This window comes from Mchenga conophoros, linkage group LG7, assembly GCF_057382185.1.
Source record: "Mchenga conophoros isolate Kocher_MC1m ecotype Shallow Benthic linkage group LG7, M_conophoros_male_GT1.1, whole genome shotgun sequence".
NCBI classification, from domain to species: domain Eukaryota; kingdom Metazoa; phylum Chordata; class Actinopteri; order Cichliformes; family Cichlidae; genus Mchenga; species Mchenga conophoros.
Genome location: NC_140532.1, coordinates 29,002,554 through 29,022,730, shown reverse-complemented (window position 1 = coordinate 29,022,730; position 20,177 = coordinate 29,002,554). Strand labels below are relative to the sequence as shown.

Below are 20,177 nucleotides of genomic sequence, written 5' to 3'. Positions count from 1 at the left end.
CGAGTCCCCTCCCTCCCCTCAGAGTGCACTGCAGGTGACGACCGGTATCACACATGGAGCATGAATCGTGTTTGATTGCCTGTAAAAAGAATCCGGAGCAGGCTCGTTCTTTTCCTTTTAGCCTCCATTAACCCCGGATGGAGAGCGGAGAGCTGCATAATCATGGGAATCCCGCAGGTCCTCCGGGTCTCGGCGGCCTCGGAGGGTGGCTTGCCTCCCACTGAGGCTGAAAAGCAGCCGGGATGAAACGACTGCTGGGAGAGGGACTCTGAGTGACAGAAGGAGTAATTAAATATGGCCTTTGCCACAGGTAATGTAGGAGAAACCTACGGGGTGCTCTAAAAGGTTTTTGGACTTTATTTGCATTTCAAATAAGAGCACAGTCAGACCTACTGTTCATTTTCACTGAGCCAAAGACGGCGGCACCTCTCAGAGCTCCCGCTGAGTGCACACACTCACCTGTGTGCACTCAGGCTTCACCTGCAGATCTCTGCACGGAGTCATGGTATACACCAGCGGTCTCCAACCTTTTTTGCGCCACGGGCCGGTTTATGCCCGACAATATTTTCACGGACCGGCCTTTAATGTGTCGCGGATAAATACAACAAAATAAAACTAGTACCGGCACCGAAAAAAAGAAGATTTATTCATAACACACGTGAAAAGACCCAGGAAAACCGAGTTAACAATAAAAACGATAACAAAATAACGCTGAAAACCGATAAAAACCCTGAAAACCATACATTTCACACCGGAGCCTCAACTCTCGCGGCCCGGTACCAAACGACTCACGGACCAGTACCGGTCCAAGGCCCGGGGTTTGAGGACCGCTGGTATACACCACCTGTTAATTTACATGATTTGCTGTCCTTGTGTCCATCATGGCTGCTGAGGGTTTGTCCATATACAGGTGTGGACCTGTTCATGCCTGGTATACATAACTGTACTTATAACACCTGACTTGAAAGGGAATCATCTTTTAGACTTGCAGAGACTAAAAACATTCTCTCATCTGCTCATTGATTCCAGCATCTGCAGCTCTTCTCCGGACAGGCGCTCGTAAACGAGATTGTGTTTCCCTCTTTTTCACTTTAGTGCGCTTTAGAATTGATTTTAACATTTTATTGTTTGTTTTGAAGTGAGTACATGGATCAGCACTCTTACCTTTCTGAACTTTAACTAAGCACAGTGCTAACAGCTCGTTAAGGTCAGCAGCTCAGCGGTCTGGCTCTTCAAATTATGACCTCTCCAACACTCATCTTTAAAATCTTTGTTTGAAGTCTTTACATCTTTAGTTTCTGACACTTTTCTTTCTTCTAGTCTTCAGTATTTTCTTGCTTTGCTTTTTTCCAGCTAGTTGTGTGGCACGTTGGTCCACCATGCTCATGAATAACTTGACGTGACTGGGTTTTAGAAACTTGTTTAGCACGTGGCTGCAGTGACCTGGTGGATGTTCTCTCTTCAGTGCTTCCACAGAGGTGGTGTTTGCGTCCGGTATCAGAGGTGTGGTCTCTCTGAGGCGGCCATGGTGGCGGTTTGGTCCGAGGGCTCGGGCGTGAGTATTTAGTTGGGCCTGTGGTTCCGGCTGTGGTTCTGGGGCTGAGAACAAAGCAAGGCACTGAAGCTGCTCTGAACTGCAAACAGCACTCTGGAGTGATTTAGATCCTGGTTTGGATCTCATTACGATGAGCAAACATGGCGCTGTTTGTTCTGAATATGAGGGCGAGCGGCAGGTAGGGGCTGCTCTCTGATTGGTGGCATCACCGTGGCGCTCCTCCTGAATGTTTAACCTGGGTGCACACAATTTCCTGTCTGTGTCTGGTGATCTTGCTGCTTTGTTTTCTCTCGCTGTTTCTTTAATTAAGAGTCCCTGAGTGGGAATGCTCATTTGCATATTTACATATTAGCATAGCTGACGAGCCAGCGTCTGCATCAGGATGGCTTGCCCTCGGTCACACTCATGGTTATATTGCTTTCTGCACCATCTTCACAGGGTGAGCTCGTCTTACTGCCCCCCCAACCTGGAAAGCAGGCTTCAGACGAGTGCAGAGGAAATGAGATGAATCACAAGCACGTCGGCGCGAGCGGACGGGCCTGGTGCGTGTACCGGCGTCCTCTGTGACCTACAGAAAAGAGGCAGCTATTTCCATCACGGCACCACCCCACCTCACTGACCGTGTAATGGAGCGCTGCCGCTGCTAGATTGGCTCGCTCGCCTTAAAGCAGCACTGAGCCGCCGCCTCCGTCGCTGCTGGTGGGTTTGGGGAAGCAGTTTAGTGCCATGCACCTCGGCAAATGAGTGTGTGTATGTGTTTGCATACGCCCCGCTGTCATTACAGCGAGCATTCTCAGTCTGATGGGGGTCACAAGGAATCTGATGCACATAAATCCTCACATTTGCCAGAAGGAAACACACTGACATCATGAGCTAACTTACCCTCCCAATCATTTATGAACCTCCTTGCCCCAGTCTGTAGTTACTCGCCTTACAAATGGTAATGTCAGAGTAATGGCTCCTAATGAAATTTGAGTAGTGTTGGAGTTGCAGAGAACTGCACAGTTAATCATCAGCAGGAACTTTACAAAGACGGGACCTTTATTACTTTACCTTTAGTTACCTTAAGTGACTATTTCAGTTGTTATCACTATTAACTCAGTGGAAATGAGAGAAAGCAAGTATTCTTACAATCACACACATGAAAAAAAGGAGGTCAAACTTTTAGAAGGCTTTCATTATTTTAAAAAATTTAAGGAGAGAAGAAGAGAGGAAGAGGAAGAGGCTGCAGAGTTCGTCTGTCTGAGCTCTTCAGATTTCAGGTGAAGCTCAACTGTGTGAGAGGATGACTGATGTGGAGGACAAAGGACAGCGTGGATGACCTGCTCTGAGTCAAAGGTCCAATGGCGGTGCTTATGCTGGGTGGGATTATTTTGCACCATGAAGCAGAGCGAGTGTGTGAGTCATCAGAGCTGATGGGCTTTAACAGGACACAGAGACTAGGCAGCCAAGGCCATCGCTCTGCACGATTAGCCCTAGGGCTAGCATGGTGATTAACACGGGACCCAAAATGGATCCCTGTGGAACCCCACAACACTTTACCTCATATACGTCCTCAGATTCATGTGAAATAGACTCTGCTCAAAGCACCACACTGCTGTTCAGGTGCTCTATTCATCTAAATGAGTAGAAAGCAAAGTGATACTCATATACTCAAGCACTTATATAATATATATGGATTTATGATCCACTGTTACAGCTCAGTGTTACTGATGTGAGCATCCTGCTTGTTTTATAGTTATCTGATTTCAGTTACCCTCATGCTGCGGGGCTTTTCTCTGCACTTTCTCATGCACTAAATCTTTTTCTAATTATATCTACGTACGTGCAGCGCCCGGCGGTGTCGCATTCGTGTCCTGAGGTCTTTACAAGGGCAGGGACAGGAAACGTGCACACGAGAGCTCTCTGTTGGTCCTGGATTATTTCTGGATTTAGGAGCACGCTGCAGCTGGAAGGATTAAAGGGACAGTCCATCCTGCTGTCAGACATTTCTGATGTGAGCACTAATTGCGCTACTGATTGCTTCTGAACATGGAACCTGATGTTGAGCTTCACTACTCTGCATCCACAGACTTTTATTCAAGTTTTATATCCTCTCATCAGTGAACATGTGGGGGTTCTGCAGTGGTCCAGGGACCCTGAAGTATTCACACGTGTAATGTTGAGCTGCTGAAAGCTGAACTCGTTATAATGTCAGCAGTGATGGGTGTGATGATGCGATTGCAGTGCTCTTGATGGAGCGATGAGCTTCACTGCGTCTTGTTGTTGTGTGGAACTTTTATTCCTGTGTTTTCTCTGTGCTGATGAGTTGATGGGGTGGTTCTTTAAACAGGTGTGACTCCACCGTGTTAACCTGTCTATTTTCCTTGGAGTGTCTGCACTTTAATTTTTCATGCACAATAAATCTCATAATCAGATCAAAAGTTTGTCGAGGCATGTGCACCAACAAGTACTCAAATCATAAATCATTTATTACACATGAGTGAATGAATGAACTCACTCGCAGGTTTCAAACTGCGTGCCTAACTCATGACGACATGTGGAGCATTTACACACCGTAGATGACTAATCATAATTAAATGGCCCATCACAAAATCTGCATTTCATATTCATCAACCATGGATTTGTGATCACTTCATGATCGCTTGCTTATGACATGTCACATTGATTATCCTCTAACTGATAACAAACAGTTCTGCACACAAAATCAGTCTGAGACATGGCTGAGTTAAAAACACTGAAAGGCTCCAATAACAGGATTAGCACAGCCAATCGAGGCGTCCCTGAACGAGAGGATTCAGGTTCAGCTGAGTTATAAAGTTAGCAGCAGCTTAGCAGTTTCATCTGAAGGTCATAAACTGTACTCCTTCTCCAGACGTTCCCAAGTCAGCAGAGAGACGTAATGTCCCGGTGCTGGTCACCCAGGCGCCATGCAGCCCAGCTGTCAAACCAGCCCAGCTGTGGTCGGCTGTTGATGTGAAGGAGCAATGGCTCTTCTCCTATGGACAGCCCTCACACTCCTTCAGTGGAAGCCCATTTCCACCTCAGTCACCGCCCACACCTCGGTACAGCAGGTGAGGGCAGAACATCCTTCACACTCTCCTCAGTCTTCACCCCAGCGCTCTGCTTCTCTGAACCCTGGCCTCAGACTTGGAGGTGCTGATTTTCACCCCAGCAAAAGTGCCGCAGTGGAGTCATTGCTTGGTAACACCCACAGAAACACATCAAACAGGCTGTGAGGCCCACCCGTCTGTCCATTATGGTGATGCAAACCAAGCACGTCTACAGGGGCTGCAGTCAGATTTCTTCTCCAGGTCCAGAAAACACAAGCAGACTGTCTGGAAAAACTCACACGCCCTCGAGGCTGCAAGGAGCTGGTTCAATGATCTGCACTGCTCCTCTTGGGTTCTTGAAGGATGGACCCACCTCACTGTAGAAGAGTGTGAGCCCCCTAAAGCTGAAATACACATTCTGTTCCCCCACTCACGAAAGCTTCTCCAGGTTTGAGGAAGTTTATTTCCACTGGTATCCTGTTTTTCTGCCACGCCACACAGTTCTGTTTAGTGAGCATTAATGTGCGCTGAGTATTCACATAGGTGTGTCTGTGTGTGTGTGTTTGTGCTTTGTTTATCCCCGTTAATGCAGACCTGATAATTGAATAACTCTTGAGGGATCTGTGAGTCTGTTACACCATGACTGACAAGTCAGGGTCAGAGTGGGAGGATAAGGGAACATACATTCTGCATGGACGGCTGATGGAAGCTCTTATAAATCACCATATACACTTTTAATGTGTGTTTGTCAGGATGTACAGCAGAGCTAATTGGATTCATTCGTTCCAGCAGGGCCTGAGTGTGTGTGTCTGTCACTGCGAATACATCGTGCTGCCTGACAGTCAGTAATGAGGGCATTTAGACTCACTCAGCCTCGCTGTAATTTCATTTTAATATTCTTCACCTTCACTTGCACACACACACCACCGCAGACACACATGCACACACAGACACAAACACACTGCACAGCGATAAATGAGAGCAGGAAAACAGACGATCTGATTTATCGGAGAAACACTAAATATTAATGTGTGAGTTTGTGTGCATGTGTGTGTGTGTGTAATAGTGTGTCCTGTGTGAATGTGTTATTTATTAGTTGGGAACAAGTGATGCATTCGTGCTCCGTGGGTATTTACAGTGTTGATGTTGTCATGTCTGCACACTCTCGATCCTGATTGGTTATATTTTGTGTTTGTGTCGTGACCTTAGCAAGGAAAAAACTCTGTGCTGAAAAGACTCTGAATTTCAACTTCACATTGAAATTCTCACTTTTTAATTTGAAATTTTCCATATAATTTTGTAAAATATAAAATGTTCTGCTCTAATTAAATTTACTCAACTGTTACACATTCATTTCTCACTGAGCACATTTTAATTAAAGATTAATTGTTTGAATAAATAAATAAATCTTTGATTTTATATACTTCAGTTGCATTGTACTCAAAAAATTGGCTTCATGTTCATGAAGTTGAAGTTGAAGAGAAAACCCTGCCTGTGGACACAGCCTGTAAAAATTCAATGTAATACAATAAAATGATCGAACACGAATCTGAACAGATGGTATGAAAGGCTAGCTACAAGTGCAGCTAAAGATATTGCAGGGCAGACGTGACTCATGAACACTTGCTGTCTAAAATTCTAATAAAAATATTAACGTTTATTAAAGAAAATATGGAAAAATATTTTAGCTAATGTTACAAATAAAAGTGTTATCTAAACAGAGGCTAATGAGTTGAAAATGGTCCCTTAATGGAATAAATCTCCACGAAGTGGAGCAGCAAACCGAGGCCTCGGTTGTCATCTGATGTAGACGGCTGAGTCCAGGACTTCTATGATGGCTGCTGCCTGGAGCGTCTGAGCGGTGGCTGTAAAGCCGGTACCTTTAAACCAAAATTCAAAGAGCGTGCTAAATGTAATGACCGTAAGAAGAAGTTCATACAAACATGTCTGAACACGAGACGATGGAAACACATCAAATCAAAGAAAGACTTGAACGCTCGGGAACTTCCTGCCGCTGTCACACGAACACCTCCGCGCGGTAACCTGCAGGCATGACTTTTTCAAACATATTTTTTCATGCATGCTGTTCCAGAGTCCTGGTATTACGAGGGTCTGAGTCTAATTCAGAGGAAACATCTTAGGTCAGGCAGCGTACAGTACATCTGCTCCATCTCTCTGCCGGTTGATGATTAGTGGAGATGAAACTTTAACGAGCCCTGCAGGGAGATGAGTGCTCGGCAGGATTTGATCAAGTGGTTTCTGAGGCAGCAGACTGCACTCCTCAGCTAAATCTGCCCCAACTCCTCTGCTGTCTTTGGCTCTGCCATCATCGCTCTCTGACCTTCATTTGTCACCATGCTAACTACTTCCTGCACGGGTAAAGCGCTTTGTTTCAGGGTAAAATACTCTGATTATTTTAGTGGTGGTGGATATGAGTCTGGATATGAACCCGTCAATGCCTTTACTGATGCCCTCAGGTTCCTGTCATCAGTCTTCTCAGGTTTCACAGAGTGGAGGAAAGAGTCTGAAACATCCGGTCTCAAAGATGAGTCAAAACCAAACCTGTGCCTGCTCAGTCTTTCTGTTCATGAGTAAAATATTAATTAAGAGATTAATAAGATGTTCAGTGTTTAAAGCCAGGTTTAAAATTTGATGTGAATCCACTTTTCTGGGTCATGGCTTCCATGCGTGTTGTATTAAGTTTGAAGAGCTGATTAATTTGACTGAGCATCCTAAACTTCAGCAAATATTCTGTCACAGTCTGGCTGAGGCAGACTGTATGTAGTAAGGAGTGGACTCAAAATGCAGACACGAATGAACTGATAGAAAAATACTAAGGCAAACAAGAGGAGACTAAATAAACAACCTAAAACTGACCCTGAAACTGATCAATAAAACAAAAATGTTCACAAGAAAACCTGGAACTCAAACAGTCCGAAACAAAAGGCCCACGAAAGGCACAGGAGCCCAGGAAACAGTTAATAAACATTTCAGGAGCTGATCCTGACACCAGGTGAACAAAGGGGCTCTCCTGGGCCTCCAGCAGGAACAAAGGCAAGGCCAGCAGGTATGGAGACCTCCAGCAGAAGGGACGCTAACTGTAGCTGCATGGGGCACACAGCCGGCACAGGATGCAACGGCTGGGGCAGTGCAGTGCAAACAGTCTGTCCGGGATTTATTAATAATAATAATAATAATAATTATTATTATTATTGGATTGGATTTATATAGCGCTTTTCAAGGCACCCAAAGCGCTTTACAATGCCACTATTCATTCACTCTCACATTCACACACTGGTGGAGGCATGCTACGGTTGTAGCCACAGCTGCCCTGGGGCAGACTGACAGAAGCAAGGCTGCCATATCGCGCCATCGGCCCCTCTGGCCAACACCAGAGATGCAGTCCCCTGCTGGCTGAATGAGCTCACCGGAGCTTCCAGCAGAGGATGGAAGTGGCTGAAAAGATGGCTGAGCAACTGACTGAGCTGGTGACAGAGCTAATGGGTGAACTGGAAACAGAGCTGATGCCTGAGCTGAAGACTGAGCTGAAAACTGAGCAGGTAACAGAGCTGACAACAGCCAGGTCTCCTAAGCCTCCAGAACACGATTGTACCCGTGCATGTACGACCAAAGCCTCGTACATGCATGCACGTTTGTGACTGTGTGATGACAGAAGGAGGCATAAATGAAAGCCCTTCATAAAACCCAAAGCAAAAGGCACTATAGAGGTGCAGACCTACTTTTTAAGTTTTCACCCAGTAAACGTGAAGGTTTGAAGTCAGACAGATGGAGCTGATCCTCAGGTCACTCGAAGTAATTATTAGTAGGAAAACTGCAGGAAGGTCATGGGCTGATGGTGGTGATGTCCTTTAAAAACCAGCCTCGTGTGGTAAACCCTCTCCTCATGCATCCTTAAAACTAACAAAGAGCTCGACGGCAGTTGGCTCATGCCTCACATGGCATCTGCCACGACGAGGCAGCAAAGGGCGAAGGGGCAGGTGTGTGTGAGTGTGTGCGATGGTACGGTGTGTGTGTGAGTGATGGTACTTCTGTCTCTGGAATGAGCAGTTTGAAGGTTAGGTGAGGTTTGAGGGTGCAGACTCAGTTTAGCCGCAGGTCACTGGCAGGCTGGTTTAGGTCAGGATGGTCCTCTCATAAACACAGCTCTGGTCTCTCATGTGAGAGCAGGTGTGTGTGCTGGTATGTGCAGGCGATTCAAACACAAAGATCAGATTTAACAAAGACACAAAAATAAGCTTATAAACTAGTCTGAGTCTCAGTAAGGTCTCATGTTTGTGCAGTTACTCACAGACCCACACTAACCAGTCCGCACCATCATCACCGATCTCTGCCTGTATTTCAGCATAAAGCTGTAATACAGGCTCCAAGCTTACTGAGGATTTATGCTTCAGCTGGAAATCTGCGCCATAACCAGCGGTGTAATCTGACCTTTCACTTTTTTAGAGATCTACAGCTACTGTCTGTTCAGCACCAACAGTTCCTCCTGTAACTCTATCAGTTAGAGAGAAACGGTCATCGTCTTAGCATAAAGAAAAATAATCATAATCATCAACAGAAGGACTCACAGATGTCAGCAGTTTCCTGGAGAGTATAACGTCCCCGCATAGTTTCTATGAGCTGGACTGGCCGGGACACGAGCACATGGGACTCAAAATACAGAAATACAGCAACATCATCACACACTCACAGAGACAGGCCTGCAGTGGATGGACGGATGAAGCACTGCATTCCTGTGAGTTTTATTTTTTTGGTCCAGCCTCCACCAAGTTCTGGAGGGTCTGGTTCTGCTGAGGCCCGGGAACTTGTGAAGTTTAGCAGCAGGTCTGAGAAAGCTGAGATCACTTGACCTTCATCAGTGACAGCCTTCCTTGGAGATGCTTAGAGGATGTGTTCAAGTGAGTGAGTTTTGTCATAATGTGCCTGTGTAAACACACACGCACACACAGACACGCAGACCCACACACAGACACACACTCAGTGGCCTCTGTTTGAAAGTCACTCTGCAGTCGGCCTGTCACACCCGATCACTCTCTACAGCCACCACACAGTCATGTCTTCCGTGTCACGCTCTCGTGTCCTCTCTGAGGACATGATGCAGTCCTGCGATGGCAGCCAGCTAAAGCTCGGCGTAAACACAAAGCCCATCACGCTGTCTCAAACAGCGACAAGATCACACGTCTCCGTCACCACACGCCACCTTTCACCTCACCTGTCTGTCAAAAATTTTCAAGAGAGAAGAAGAAGAGCGACGTTAAAGAGACGAAGCAGGTGAGAGGCTTTAAGAGGAGAGCGAGACAAAGGAAACCAAGAGGAGAGACGGGATGTGAAACACAAAAGTAGGACAGGCAGTAGACTAAGCTCAGCAGCTTTACTCTTATTGCCTGTGACAGTTTCTTGTGCATTAACATATGCATGATGTAGTGGATACTGCAGGACATGCACGCAGGAACAGCAGATAATCTCCCAAACTACTGCATGAATCAGGCGGATATTTCCACAAGGATTTTCAGCTCTCAGGAGAGTTTGCTGGGCATCTGTTCGATCTGTTTTTAACAATGTTTGCATTTCTGAAGGACTTTACACTTCGACAGTGCAAATAACGGCAGTCTGAGTGCTACATACCCACTTTATACTCCATTCACAGCACTTAAACAGCATTAACACAGGCATTGTGTTGAAATCTCTCTGCTCAGTGGATAAACTGGGCATGGCGTGAATGATTTGAACTGGTTGACTGGGAAATGTCTGTGTTTTTACCTCAAGAAGAACTAAATCCAGAAGAGCAGACTCTTTGAAACAGGACTCTATCCTCTCCCTGTTATCAGAAAATACTGGAAGCATATCAGCAGATTAATCTGTCATCGAAATAAAGTAAATTATGTCCTTACAAGCTGTTTTGGTTACCTTCCCAGTGACAAATCATCAGACCCCTATAGCACCTCAGCCGGGTGGTGGGAACACTGCAGGGCAGGCTCTTTCAGGCAGGGTCTCAGCCATAAGCCCATCTGTCTGGGGAGACCCTCTGCCTTTGTTCGATTCACAGTCTGGTCCAGTTTTCCTGATGGTGGCATTATCAGATGATCCAAACAAAAGAAATAAAGCTTCCTTCAAAGCTGTCTGTGCTCGGCCTGAGAGGCAGGCTCCTCCACATCGAAAGGAGTCAGCCGAGGTGGCTCATCACCTATCCAAACAGCGGGATGGGATCCTGGAACAGACCGAGGACAAAACAGATAGAATGTGTTCTCCACCTGATTGGTTAAACCCATGGGCTAGTCTGTCCACATGTCAGCTGCTAAATGGTTCCTGTCTACATCCGGCCATTTTAAAAAGCCTGCTCCCAGCAGCAGTGTTTTGGTCCTGTCCCTGATCTCCAAACCTCTGATAATTCAATGTTTTACATGGAGAAACAGTAGCTCTGCTCCCTGCTCGTTACCTAAATTGTGTAGTTTAAATGGCTGCTCTCTCACCGCGGTTGTTTTCCCCTGTGTTCAGTCAGTTATGGAGTTTGGTGTCATGTAGGGATGCATGTTTAATGCATCTTTGGTGTGCCGCCCTTCCTCTTGACTAAACATGTGTTGATAAACTGCACCTTTAACTGAGAATTACTGGTTGGTTTGTGGGCGAGGCCGTGGACTGTGGTTTAACATTAATTTGGCCCTCATAAATAGCAGGAAGTGGATGCATGCATGGACAGTGACATCACTTACTGCAAAGAGTCCATCAGAGTCTGGCCCTTCTCTCTCTTTCTTCAGTCAGGTCTGAATTTTTTACACATGCACAAAAGCTGACTCATCAGTTTGTTTTGAGGGCCGAACCGGACTCAGCGTGAGGTCCAGACTGCAAGGCAATGAGAGGCAAGCCCATGAAGCTTATTAAACACAGTTTGTTCATCTCTCATAAGCAGCCAACTGTGGCACTGCCGTCGCCCATCTTTCATGAGGGGAGGATATTTTTCCCCCAGTGTCTCATTAGCATCCACGCTGCTGCCAAAACAACCCGTCTTCTTTCCAAAGAGTCCAAATCAGCCACTTTTTGTCTTTGGAAATTTTGGTGTGAAAGACTTTAAACATAATCTGTTGGATTTACTTCCACTCGTCTGTGAGTGTGGGACAGGTCTGTATGATAAATGTAGAGAGGAAAAACTGTCCCCTTCACATCTGCGAGAGTCGGCTCCCATTCATTTCCATTTCTGTAGCTGTTACAGCGTATGATGCCATCTGTGAATCATTTTCAGCTAAATAAAATTGCTCTTTTCTTACTTTCTTTATGTTAGTCACTCTGTAAATCCATCTGTTTTAAAAGTTTGCTGATCTGAGCGAGATGCAGGGTGAAGCTCAGCGATAATCAGGGCGTGTCCTCAGCATCGAAACTGTTACACAGAGCTGAACGTCATGTTTCCCACACGCCTCCATTGTTGGCGCTTTGACTGGGGCTTTGACGTCACCTCGCCACACTCTTTTCTTCTTCTGTGGTTTAATGACACCTGCTAAATCACCTCCACCAGCTGTTGTGCTCCATCAACCGATGATAAATCCCATAAAAAAAAAAGTCAACCCCAGAGGTTGTTTGTGCAGCTGCTGCTTATTACAGTCCATTGTTAGGCTTAATTACTAAGGACCACTCAGTGTCATGTGACCATCAGTCCTTCCTGCAAAACCCCCCAAAATGACACGTGTTTGCTTTCAATGTTCACGGGAATGATTCTGCAGACGTGACGAGCAGCATGCAGGATTTAAAAACACACTCTCATTGAACCACCCACAGCATTACACTGCCTGTCCCTTGTGCCTGTTCAGCTGGGGCACACCAGGAGGCGCTCGATGGAGTGAATAGAACAAAATGTTATTTCCAGCTGATTGTACACAAAAGTCTGTTTCATTTTTGCTTCCATAAGTCCAGCATGAAGGAAAACTACTCTTCTGTCCTTTAGTTTTTCTCACAGCGATTGCCATAAAATGCTAGCACTCTGCTAATGTGTGCTGATTAGCTGGTTCAGGATTTAGGGCAGGTCTTCCTCCCTCAATGGTGTCCGTTTCGAAGCGATGACTCTAGCAGATGTTAGCAGCCTCGTTAAAGCCCAGCAGAAGCTACCATGTGTGTAGAAGCAGCAGCTGATTGTGGTGGTTGAAGGTGATGCTAACAGGGGGCTGCTGCTTGCTTTACACCCCAATTCAAGATGGGGGACGCCGTTTCCGTAAACTGACAGAAAGGTCTTTCATGAACATCTAAAAATAGAAGTGTTTCGATTGTCTCAAGCCCTTTGGGGGAGGTTTATTCTCCAGAGGCAAAGAACCCCATTCACTCTAGGCAAGCTTGACAGCACCCCCCCCCCCCCGACACACACACACACACACAGCTGGTAGCTGTTGGCCAAATTACATCATGTTACTGATGTTTTTTGTTGTGTTGCTTCCTGTTGCAGGTCTCGGCTCGCTGATTTCCACATGAACTGCCAGGTGACACCACACACCGTCACCACCTGCCCTCACGATAACTACCACGGCTGCCTCATGTCCTATGTCGGCCTCATTGGTAAGTCTAGCCTAAACTCGGCTAACCTTCTGATGTGTACATCATCAGTGGTGATGGCCCCAACCCTAACCCAAATACTGGAAACAGAATTAAAGTGTTTGATGGAGTCGGTTAGACTGTCGTTACAATACTGCTTGCCTTTTATCACAGTTTGGGTCACACATGCTGAAAACTGACATCTGAATGACTTCATTAGTACGGTGGCCCTGAGAGGCCAAACGGACTGCAACTTAAGAAAACACCAGCAATAAGAAAAACGCTGCAAAAGCACACAAAACACAACGGAAATAGGAAAAAACAAAACAGAAATAGGAAGAACAAAAACAGAAATAGGAAAAAACAGATTTCCAAAAGCACAAGGGAAGTGCTTCTGGGGAGACAATAACCCGACGGACCAGTTGCAGAAACCCAAAACATGGTAGGTGTGTTTTATCATGATTCATATAATACTGATGACAGATTCTTAGGCTAATAGTTAGGCTAACACACTTACCTCTCATCTTTTCTTTCCTCACAAAACCATTAGATCCTCCACTTCTTTTAAGTGTCTCCCAGCGCAATTCTTAGCACATTTTGATTCCTGCAACTGGTCCGTCGGGTTATTGTCTCCACAGAAACACTTGCCTTGTGCTTTTGGAAATCAGTTTTTTCCTGTTTCTGTTTTTGTTTTTTCCTATTTCTATTGTGTTTTGTGTGCTTTTGGAGCGTTTTACTAATTGCTGGTGTTTTCTTAAGTTGCAGTCTGTTTGGCCTCTCAGGGCCACCGTAGATTAGTAATTAATTCTGCTTTCTCAAAATATCTTCCTGTTTATAGTAGAACCTGACCTAACCTGTGACAGGTGTTTGGTACAGAGATCCTCCAGCACAGAGTTAGTTGTTTAGATCTAATGAGTTCAGGTAACTGTGCCTTCCTCTAACTTTACCACATGACCTGTTTAGTGAAGCCAGCCTGTTCGTTTCTGGCTGTGATCAGCAGCCACTTGACCGTTATTTAAATCTTTCAGTTGAGAATTAAGAGCAGAGAAACATTCTACTGGTGACTCATTTCTTCTCTGGAAATCTTTCAATGATTCAATTCCCAATTTGCAAAAATCCTCTTTACCTTTCTTCCCGGCTAATCTCCACCCTAATTCTTATTCCTCTCCTCCTCCCCCCTCCCTGCCTCAGGCTCGGATGTAACGCCAAACTACAGCGACAGCAGCCCATCCAACATCACTATGAGCCTGTGGTGCACCTGCAGGGGCACCGGCCACCAGGAGCACGAGTGTGAAGCTTTCCACCGCGATTTCACACACAACACCTGCCTCAGTGAGTGCTGCATGCCTGATCAGGAGAGTCAGAGCTGTAAAGTGCTGATCCTCTCCAGTTAGTCTGGAGAATATTTACCTAAATAATCCAGAAAACAAAATTATTAATCAAACAGGTTATAAGCCAATCAGCCTTCACACTGCTGTAACAACATGTGAACATACCTGCAGGTAGTTTTATGCCATGTTTTCTGTTTGTTGTCTGATGGATTCAGTCATTTATGGATCTGAGTTTATGAAGCTGCTGCTAACAGAAATGTATCTTCCCCCTTTACACTGAAAGGGTGGAAATTCATGGAAATTCAAAATTTCAGCTCTATCATATTACAGAACTCAGAACAGAAATTTTCATTTCTATGTTGCTTATCAATGATGTTGCCTGTTTAGGTTATGCATTTTCCAAAAACTGTTAATTGATTATTCCATAAAAGGAGAGTGATTTGGGCACTATAATTTAGTTTACAAATATGAAGCATAGAAAAGCAGAAAATATTCACACTGAATAATTTCTTATTTTTAAATGTCTTAATTATTGATTGTAGAAATTATTACATTTAAAAGTAGGCTTCATTTTGGGAAACCATTAAATGGTTCATAAATAATGAGACTTTCAGACTTTAATGTAGAAATGTTATCAAACTCTAACCCAAGCTGTGCAGAGGTGTGGAACTGCAGTATGAGGTTAAATCAATGAATAAAATCATGATACATGTTACTGTTAAATGTGTCGTCTCAGCACATGAAATGCTGAAAACGTTGGCATGGTTAAAGAAACAGAGGTGTGAGTGAGGCGGATAATTGAGGGGAAAGGTTAGTGGAGGAGGAAAAACAGAGAAGTACGAGCCGATGTATTGAAGATCCCCAGATACCTTCTTTAAATAACACTGACCCAGCTCCAACATCACCTCTGCGCCTCCTCCATCACACACTTCATGCATTCATGTATATGTGAAAGTCAGTCAGTTAATGAAGGATGAAGCCTGTTTATGATGTACATGTCTCCAAATGTTCAAACCCAAAAGTACTCAGATTACTGGACTGTGCTCTGATCAGGCTCAAAACTGTGAGCTCTGTCAGGTGACGGGAATAACACTGATTATCTCTTCATCACGGCTCCTGTTAGTGTGCGGGAGTTATCATGGATCAGGTGAACTTCGGACCCACATTCCAATCCATGGAGGTCCACCTCCCAGGTTACGGCCTGAAAGCACCTGCATGTTGGTGCAGATACCTGAGCACAGCGTCAGGGCTCGAGTACCCTCTCCATGATCTCCCGGTCTGTCAGAAGACGCGGCGGCACGTTAACGTTTAACAGGGGCGGAGAATGCTCTCTGCAGTCGAGGTGTAGTCAGACCTGGACAAACACGTTTTGTGTTCAGATGCAAGAATAACCTTCAGTTATCTGAACGTGATTTGCTGCACTGAGGCAGCAGCAACCTCTGCCTTGTGTTGAGTGGGTTGCATTGCACCACTGTGTTCATTAATCATTCTCCAAACAGACCACCATGGATCCTACCAACAGACTCCACAGACCAGTGTGTTGGGCTTAAAAAGTTGTTGGTGTATCTCTGTGCTGGTCTCAGTATGAATTCCCATAAACACACACAGTTCTGTGGTGTAAATACTAACTTGTATATTCTTTATTCTGTATTCAGCCCTCGTGAAAATGGTCGATAGTCATTCGTCTTCAGTTTGTTAGGTTATATTTTCATCTCCAAGGCCAGTGGATCCCCAGAATGTAAAAAAGACCAGAAAAAACACTCAAAGCCATAAAAGAAGGTTAAAATTTGATTTTCAATGTGCATTATTCATATGTATAAACCAGGATTCCTGCAATCCATAAAAGGTCTTTAATTAATCAAACCAAAAATGACATAACTGGGGTTAAATCAATCTTTTAAAAGTCTTTGCAGTGAAAGAAAACACCTGTGTCTCCAACCCTGTGTCTGTTTGTTTCTTTAGTTTTATAGTTGTCATGCTGGCCTTGAATTTCATCATGAGTTGCATTTTTAACCCTTAAAAGTCTTACATCGAATCTGAATCTGGTCTGAAGCCATAGCGTCACTTATTACTGTGAAGGTTTTTCAGGTTCAGTACTCAAAAATCCCATTATTCAGTGCAGTAAACATCAAAGTATTTGGACTCCTTCAAATGAAGAAACAGCAGATAATAACCAAGTGATCCCAAATCATCCTCAGGGGATCCTGGGTGGACACAGAGTTAACAGTTCACCCAAAACTGTAAATGTTAGCTCAACAAAATTCCCCATCCTCCATCAACCATGGGTATCTGCATTAAATGCCATGGCTGTCCTTCTAATTGATGGTGAGATACTGAGGTATTTGGAGGAGGCTGTGAATGAAGGAGAGGTGGAGTGAGTCAACATCTAACTGGTAGACAGATGACTTTATTCGAGGCTGCTCCGCCTCAGTATCCCCCAGTATGCCCCAGTATCTGGCTAAACTGTACCCATACCAAATACCAGGTTAACAATGACCACCTCGGCCTCTGTTAGCTAACAGGTTGCTGGTGGAAACTGTGCTCCTGTTGGCCATAGAGCAGAGGGGGAAGGCATATTAGAAGGCAGTGAGAGAGAAGGAAAGGCGGGAGTGAGGAGGTGAGAGTAGGGATGCTAAATGTGGGACTACGATGGTAAACAGAGAGAAAAGACCTCAGAGAACGCCCATGGATGTTGTAAAGGAGGACATTCGGAAGGTTGGTGTAACAGAGAAGGATGGTGGGATAGATGGAGGCAGATGATCCATTGTGGCAACCCTTAAATGAATCAGCTGGAAGAAGAAGATCTTCTGCAGACTTTCACAAAGCAGCAGCAACATAATCAACATAATCATAATCTTCTCCCAGTCACCACACCTGTGTCTATGTTTGCCTGACGTCTGCAGACAGTAGAGGTGATAAGCTAAGAGTGTAGCATGACCATAAATGATTGCAGAATCTGCAAAGACTCTCACAATATGCTCAGATGAAACAATGGCACAAAGATGGCACACACTGGAAACACTACACATCCTCCAGTGTGACACAAATCCAATGACTTTTGTTTCTGTTGATAAAAAGTTATTTCAGCTATTTAGATTTGTAGTTCTTCGAACTGAGCATTAGATTAGATAGCAGGAAGAAACGGGTTCATTGGTTATGAATATGACTTTAGGTAAGTATTATATATAATATAGCAAAGGTTTCCAGACACCCAGGTGACCAGCTGAATTAGGTCACTTCAGGCTAGACTTGGGCACACTTGGGCTGGATTCTGACAGGTGTGCCTCAGTAATAATTGTCTAAGGAGCTTGGAAAGAAAAGCGTCTGGACTTCTTTAAGTTGCTTGAAGACGTTTCACCTCTCATCCGAGAAGCTTCTTCAGTTCTAGGGTCAAATGGTGGAGAGTCCCAGATTTAAACCCCGTGGGAGTTTCCCCCCAAAGAGGGACAAAAGGACCCCCTGATGATCCTCTACCTAATCACATGAGCCAAGGTGTGAAAACTGGTGTGGGTCACAGTTGGTGTCGTAAGCCACCGCCTCTGTTCAAAGATGGTCGCTCACAGTGGACATAAATTTATTTATTTATTTAGGACAGTGCATGTTAATGAACATAAATGTAAAAAAAATTACATGAATGTAAACATACTAGATTATAGCTACATTGGAGAGACCAAACAGCCACTTCACAAGCGCATGGCACAACATAGAAGAGCCACCACCGACAGGACAAGATTCAGCAGTCCATCTGCATCTAAATGACAAAGGTCACTCTTTCGAGGATGCCAATGTTCACATTTTGGACAGATGGTTTGAAAGAGGAGTGAAAGAAGCCATCTATGTCCACTGTGAGCGACCATCTTTGAACAGAGGTGGTGGCCTACGACACCAACTGTCTGCCATCTATAATCCAGTTTTGAGATCCCTTCCCAGACGCCTTAACGCCCACTCACATCCTGGGCCATCTGACCTCAGGAAATCACATGATAGGGTGGGGCCTGGTTTCACAATGAGCTCACCCGAAACTCTGGCTGATTGTGACCCACACCAGTTTTCACACCTTGGCTCATGTGATTAGGTAGAGGATCATCAGGGGGTTCTTTTGTCCCTCTTTGGGGGGAAACTCCCACAGGGTTTAAATCTGGGACTCTCCACCATGTGACCCTAGAACTGAAGAAGCTTCTCGGATGAGAGGTGAAACATCTTCAAGCAACTTAAAGAAGTCCAGACACTTTTCTCTCCAAGCTCCTTAGACTACGATGACCTGGTTGACTTAGAACATTCACAGACATACTCGCTAATAATTACCAGTTTGATTGAGCTTGGAGGGTTTGGCTTGTTTTGGGGGGAATTTAGGACCCAACAGTGAACCATGTGTGCTGATCTAAATTTAGGATACAGACCAGCGTCAGATTCTTGTTACCTACCTGGAGGAAGGCCAGGTGGCAGCTGCCTCTTGATGAGAAAACAGTAATTGGTTGTCAGGTCAGTGTGGTTCTCAGCAGGTGTAGAAAGTTCTCGCTCTTTCTCTGACCGCCCGTCTCTATCTCCACACAGAAAATGCCATCCAGTCGTTTGGTTACAGCTCGGAGGGAGGGACTCTTTTCGTAACCGAGCCGTCATCCACTTTCCTGCCCCCTGCCGGGCCTCCAGTCATCGCCAAACCTGCTCCCTCTCTGCACGGAAATGCAATCAAACCCCTGGACAGTGCTTGTATGTTTTCCACTTGTGCGAACCTGCAGGTGAGTTTGGATTAGGCCTTAGTAATCGAGTATTCTAGTGATTATTTCATTGATTAATCAAGCAATTGGATAAGAAGTACTTTTGTCTTATTGTTGAGCAATAATAAAAACAGGAGGCAGAAAGAGTTGTGACGCCATTTTATCTCCTGGATGAGGTGGATTTGCTGTGTGTTTATGTTTATGAGTTTTTGTGCGCGTGTGTCTGCATGTTTTACTATGCACGAGAGTGAGTGAGATTGTATCTGTAAGCCTTTAAAGAAAAGGCTTACAAATAAAATGTGGTGGCTGCGATGAAGAGAAATGTATCAGCATTGTGAAGTGTGTGCTGTGCCTTTCTGTGCTGCTGAAAACAAGATGTTATTATGGTGTAGACCTTAATTAATATTAATAATAATTCACTGTCCAACCTAACAATCCTCAGTTTTATTGGCCCATGTACATTTTTAATGGTCTTGCATTTATATATTTTTACATTTTTTAAAATATTTATATTTTGAAATATTAATACAATACTAGTACACCCAATGTCCCTCTTTAGACTCACCCCTGCTTGCTGCAGGTATCAATTCCATGTAAAATAGGACGGCTGCCGTCAGCTTTCAGCAAGCTGTATAATTTAAACATGTATCAGACTAAGTTAACATTTCATCTGCAGATTTTAATAAACTTCAAGAGACTCACTGCAGATTTCTCTGTGTGAAACAAACCTCCTCCACGTTAAACTGTGCCTGCGTCATCATCTCTGCTGCTCTTCTGTTACCAGTGTTTTTGTTGAAGACTGGGGCCTGTGTGTTCTTAATGTGGTTTATTCACTCACTACTCCTGAATAAATCTCTGGCCTGTTTATGTGTCGCTCGTATTTACATGGTAATGATGGAACGAAGCATTGAAGAAAAAAATTTGCTGTGACGATTTTTTTATCATTGAGTTATTTAAATTACTCGATGAATATATGAGAGGCTTGGTCTGG

The 20,177-nt window shown here is 44.7% G+C and overlaps 1 protein-coding gene across 1 annotated transcript in view; it reads left to right on the top strand.

Annotated features, from left to right (window-relative positions):
- Window positions 1-20,177, top strand: part of gfra2b (GDNF family receptor alpha 2b) — a 157,756-nt gene that overhangs the window by 122,064 nt on the left and 15,515 nt on the right. Inside the window, exons 6-8 of the mRNA XM_085278765.1 lie at window positions 13,052-13,161; window positions 14,329-14,469; window positions 19,023-19,207. Coding sequence (XP_085134891.1) covers window positions 13,052-13,161; window positions 14,329-14,469; window positions 19,023-19,207 — 436 coding nt within the window. The remainder of the gene's footprint in view (window positions 1-13,051; window positions 13,162-14,328; window positions 14,470-19,022; window positions 19,208-20,177) is intronic.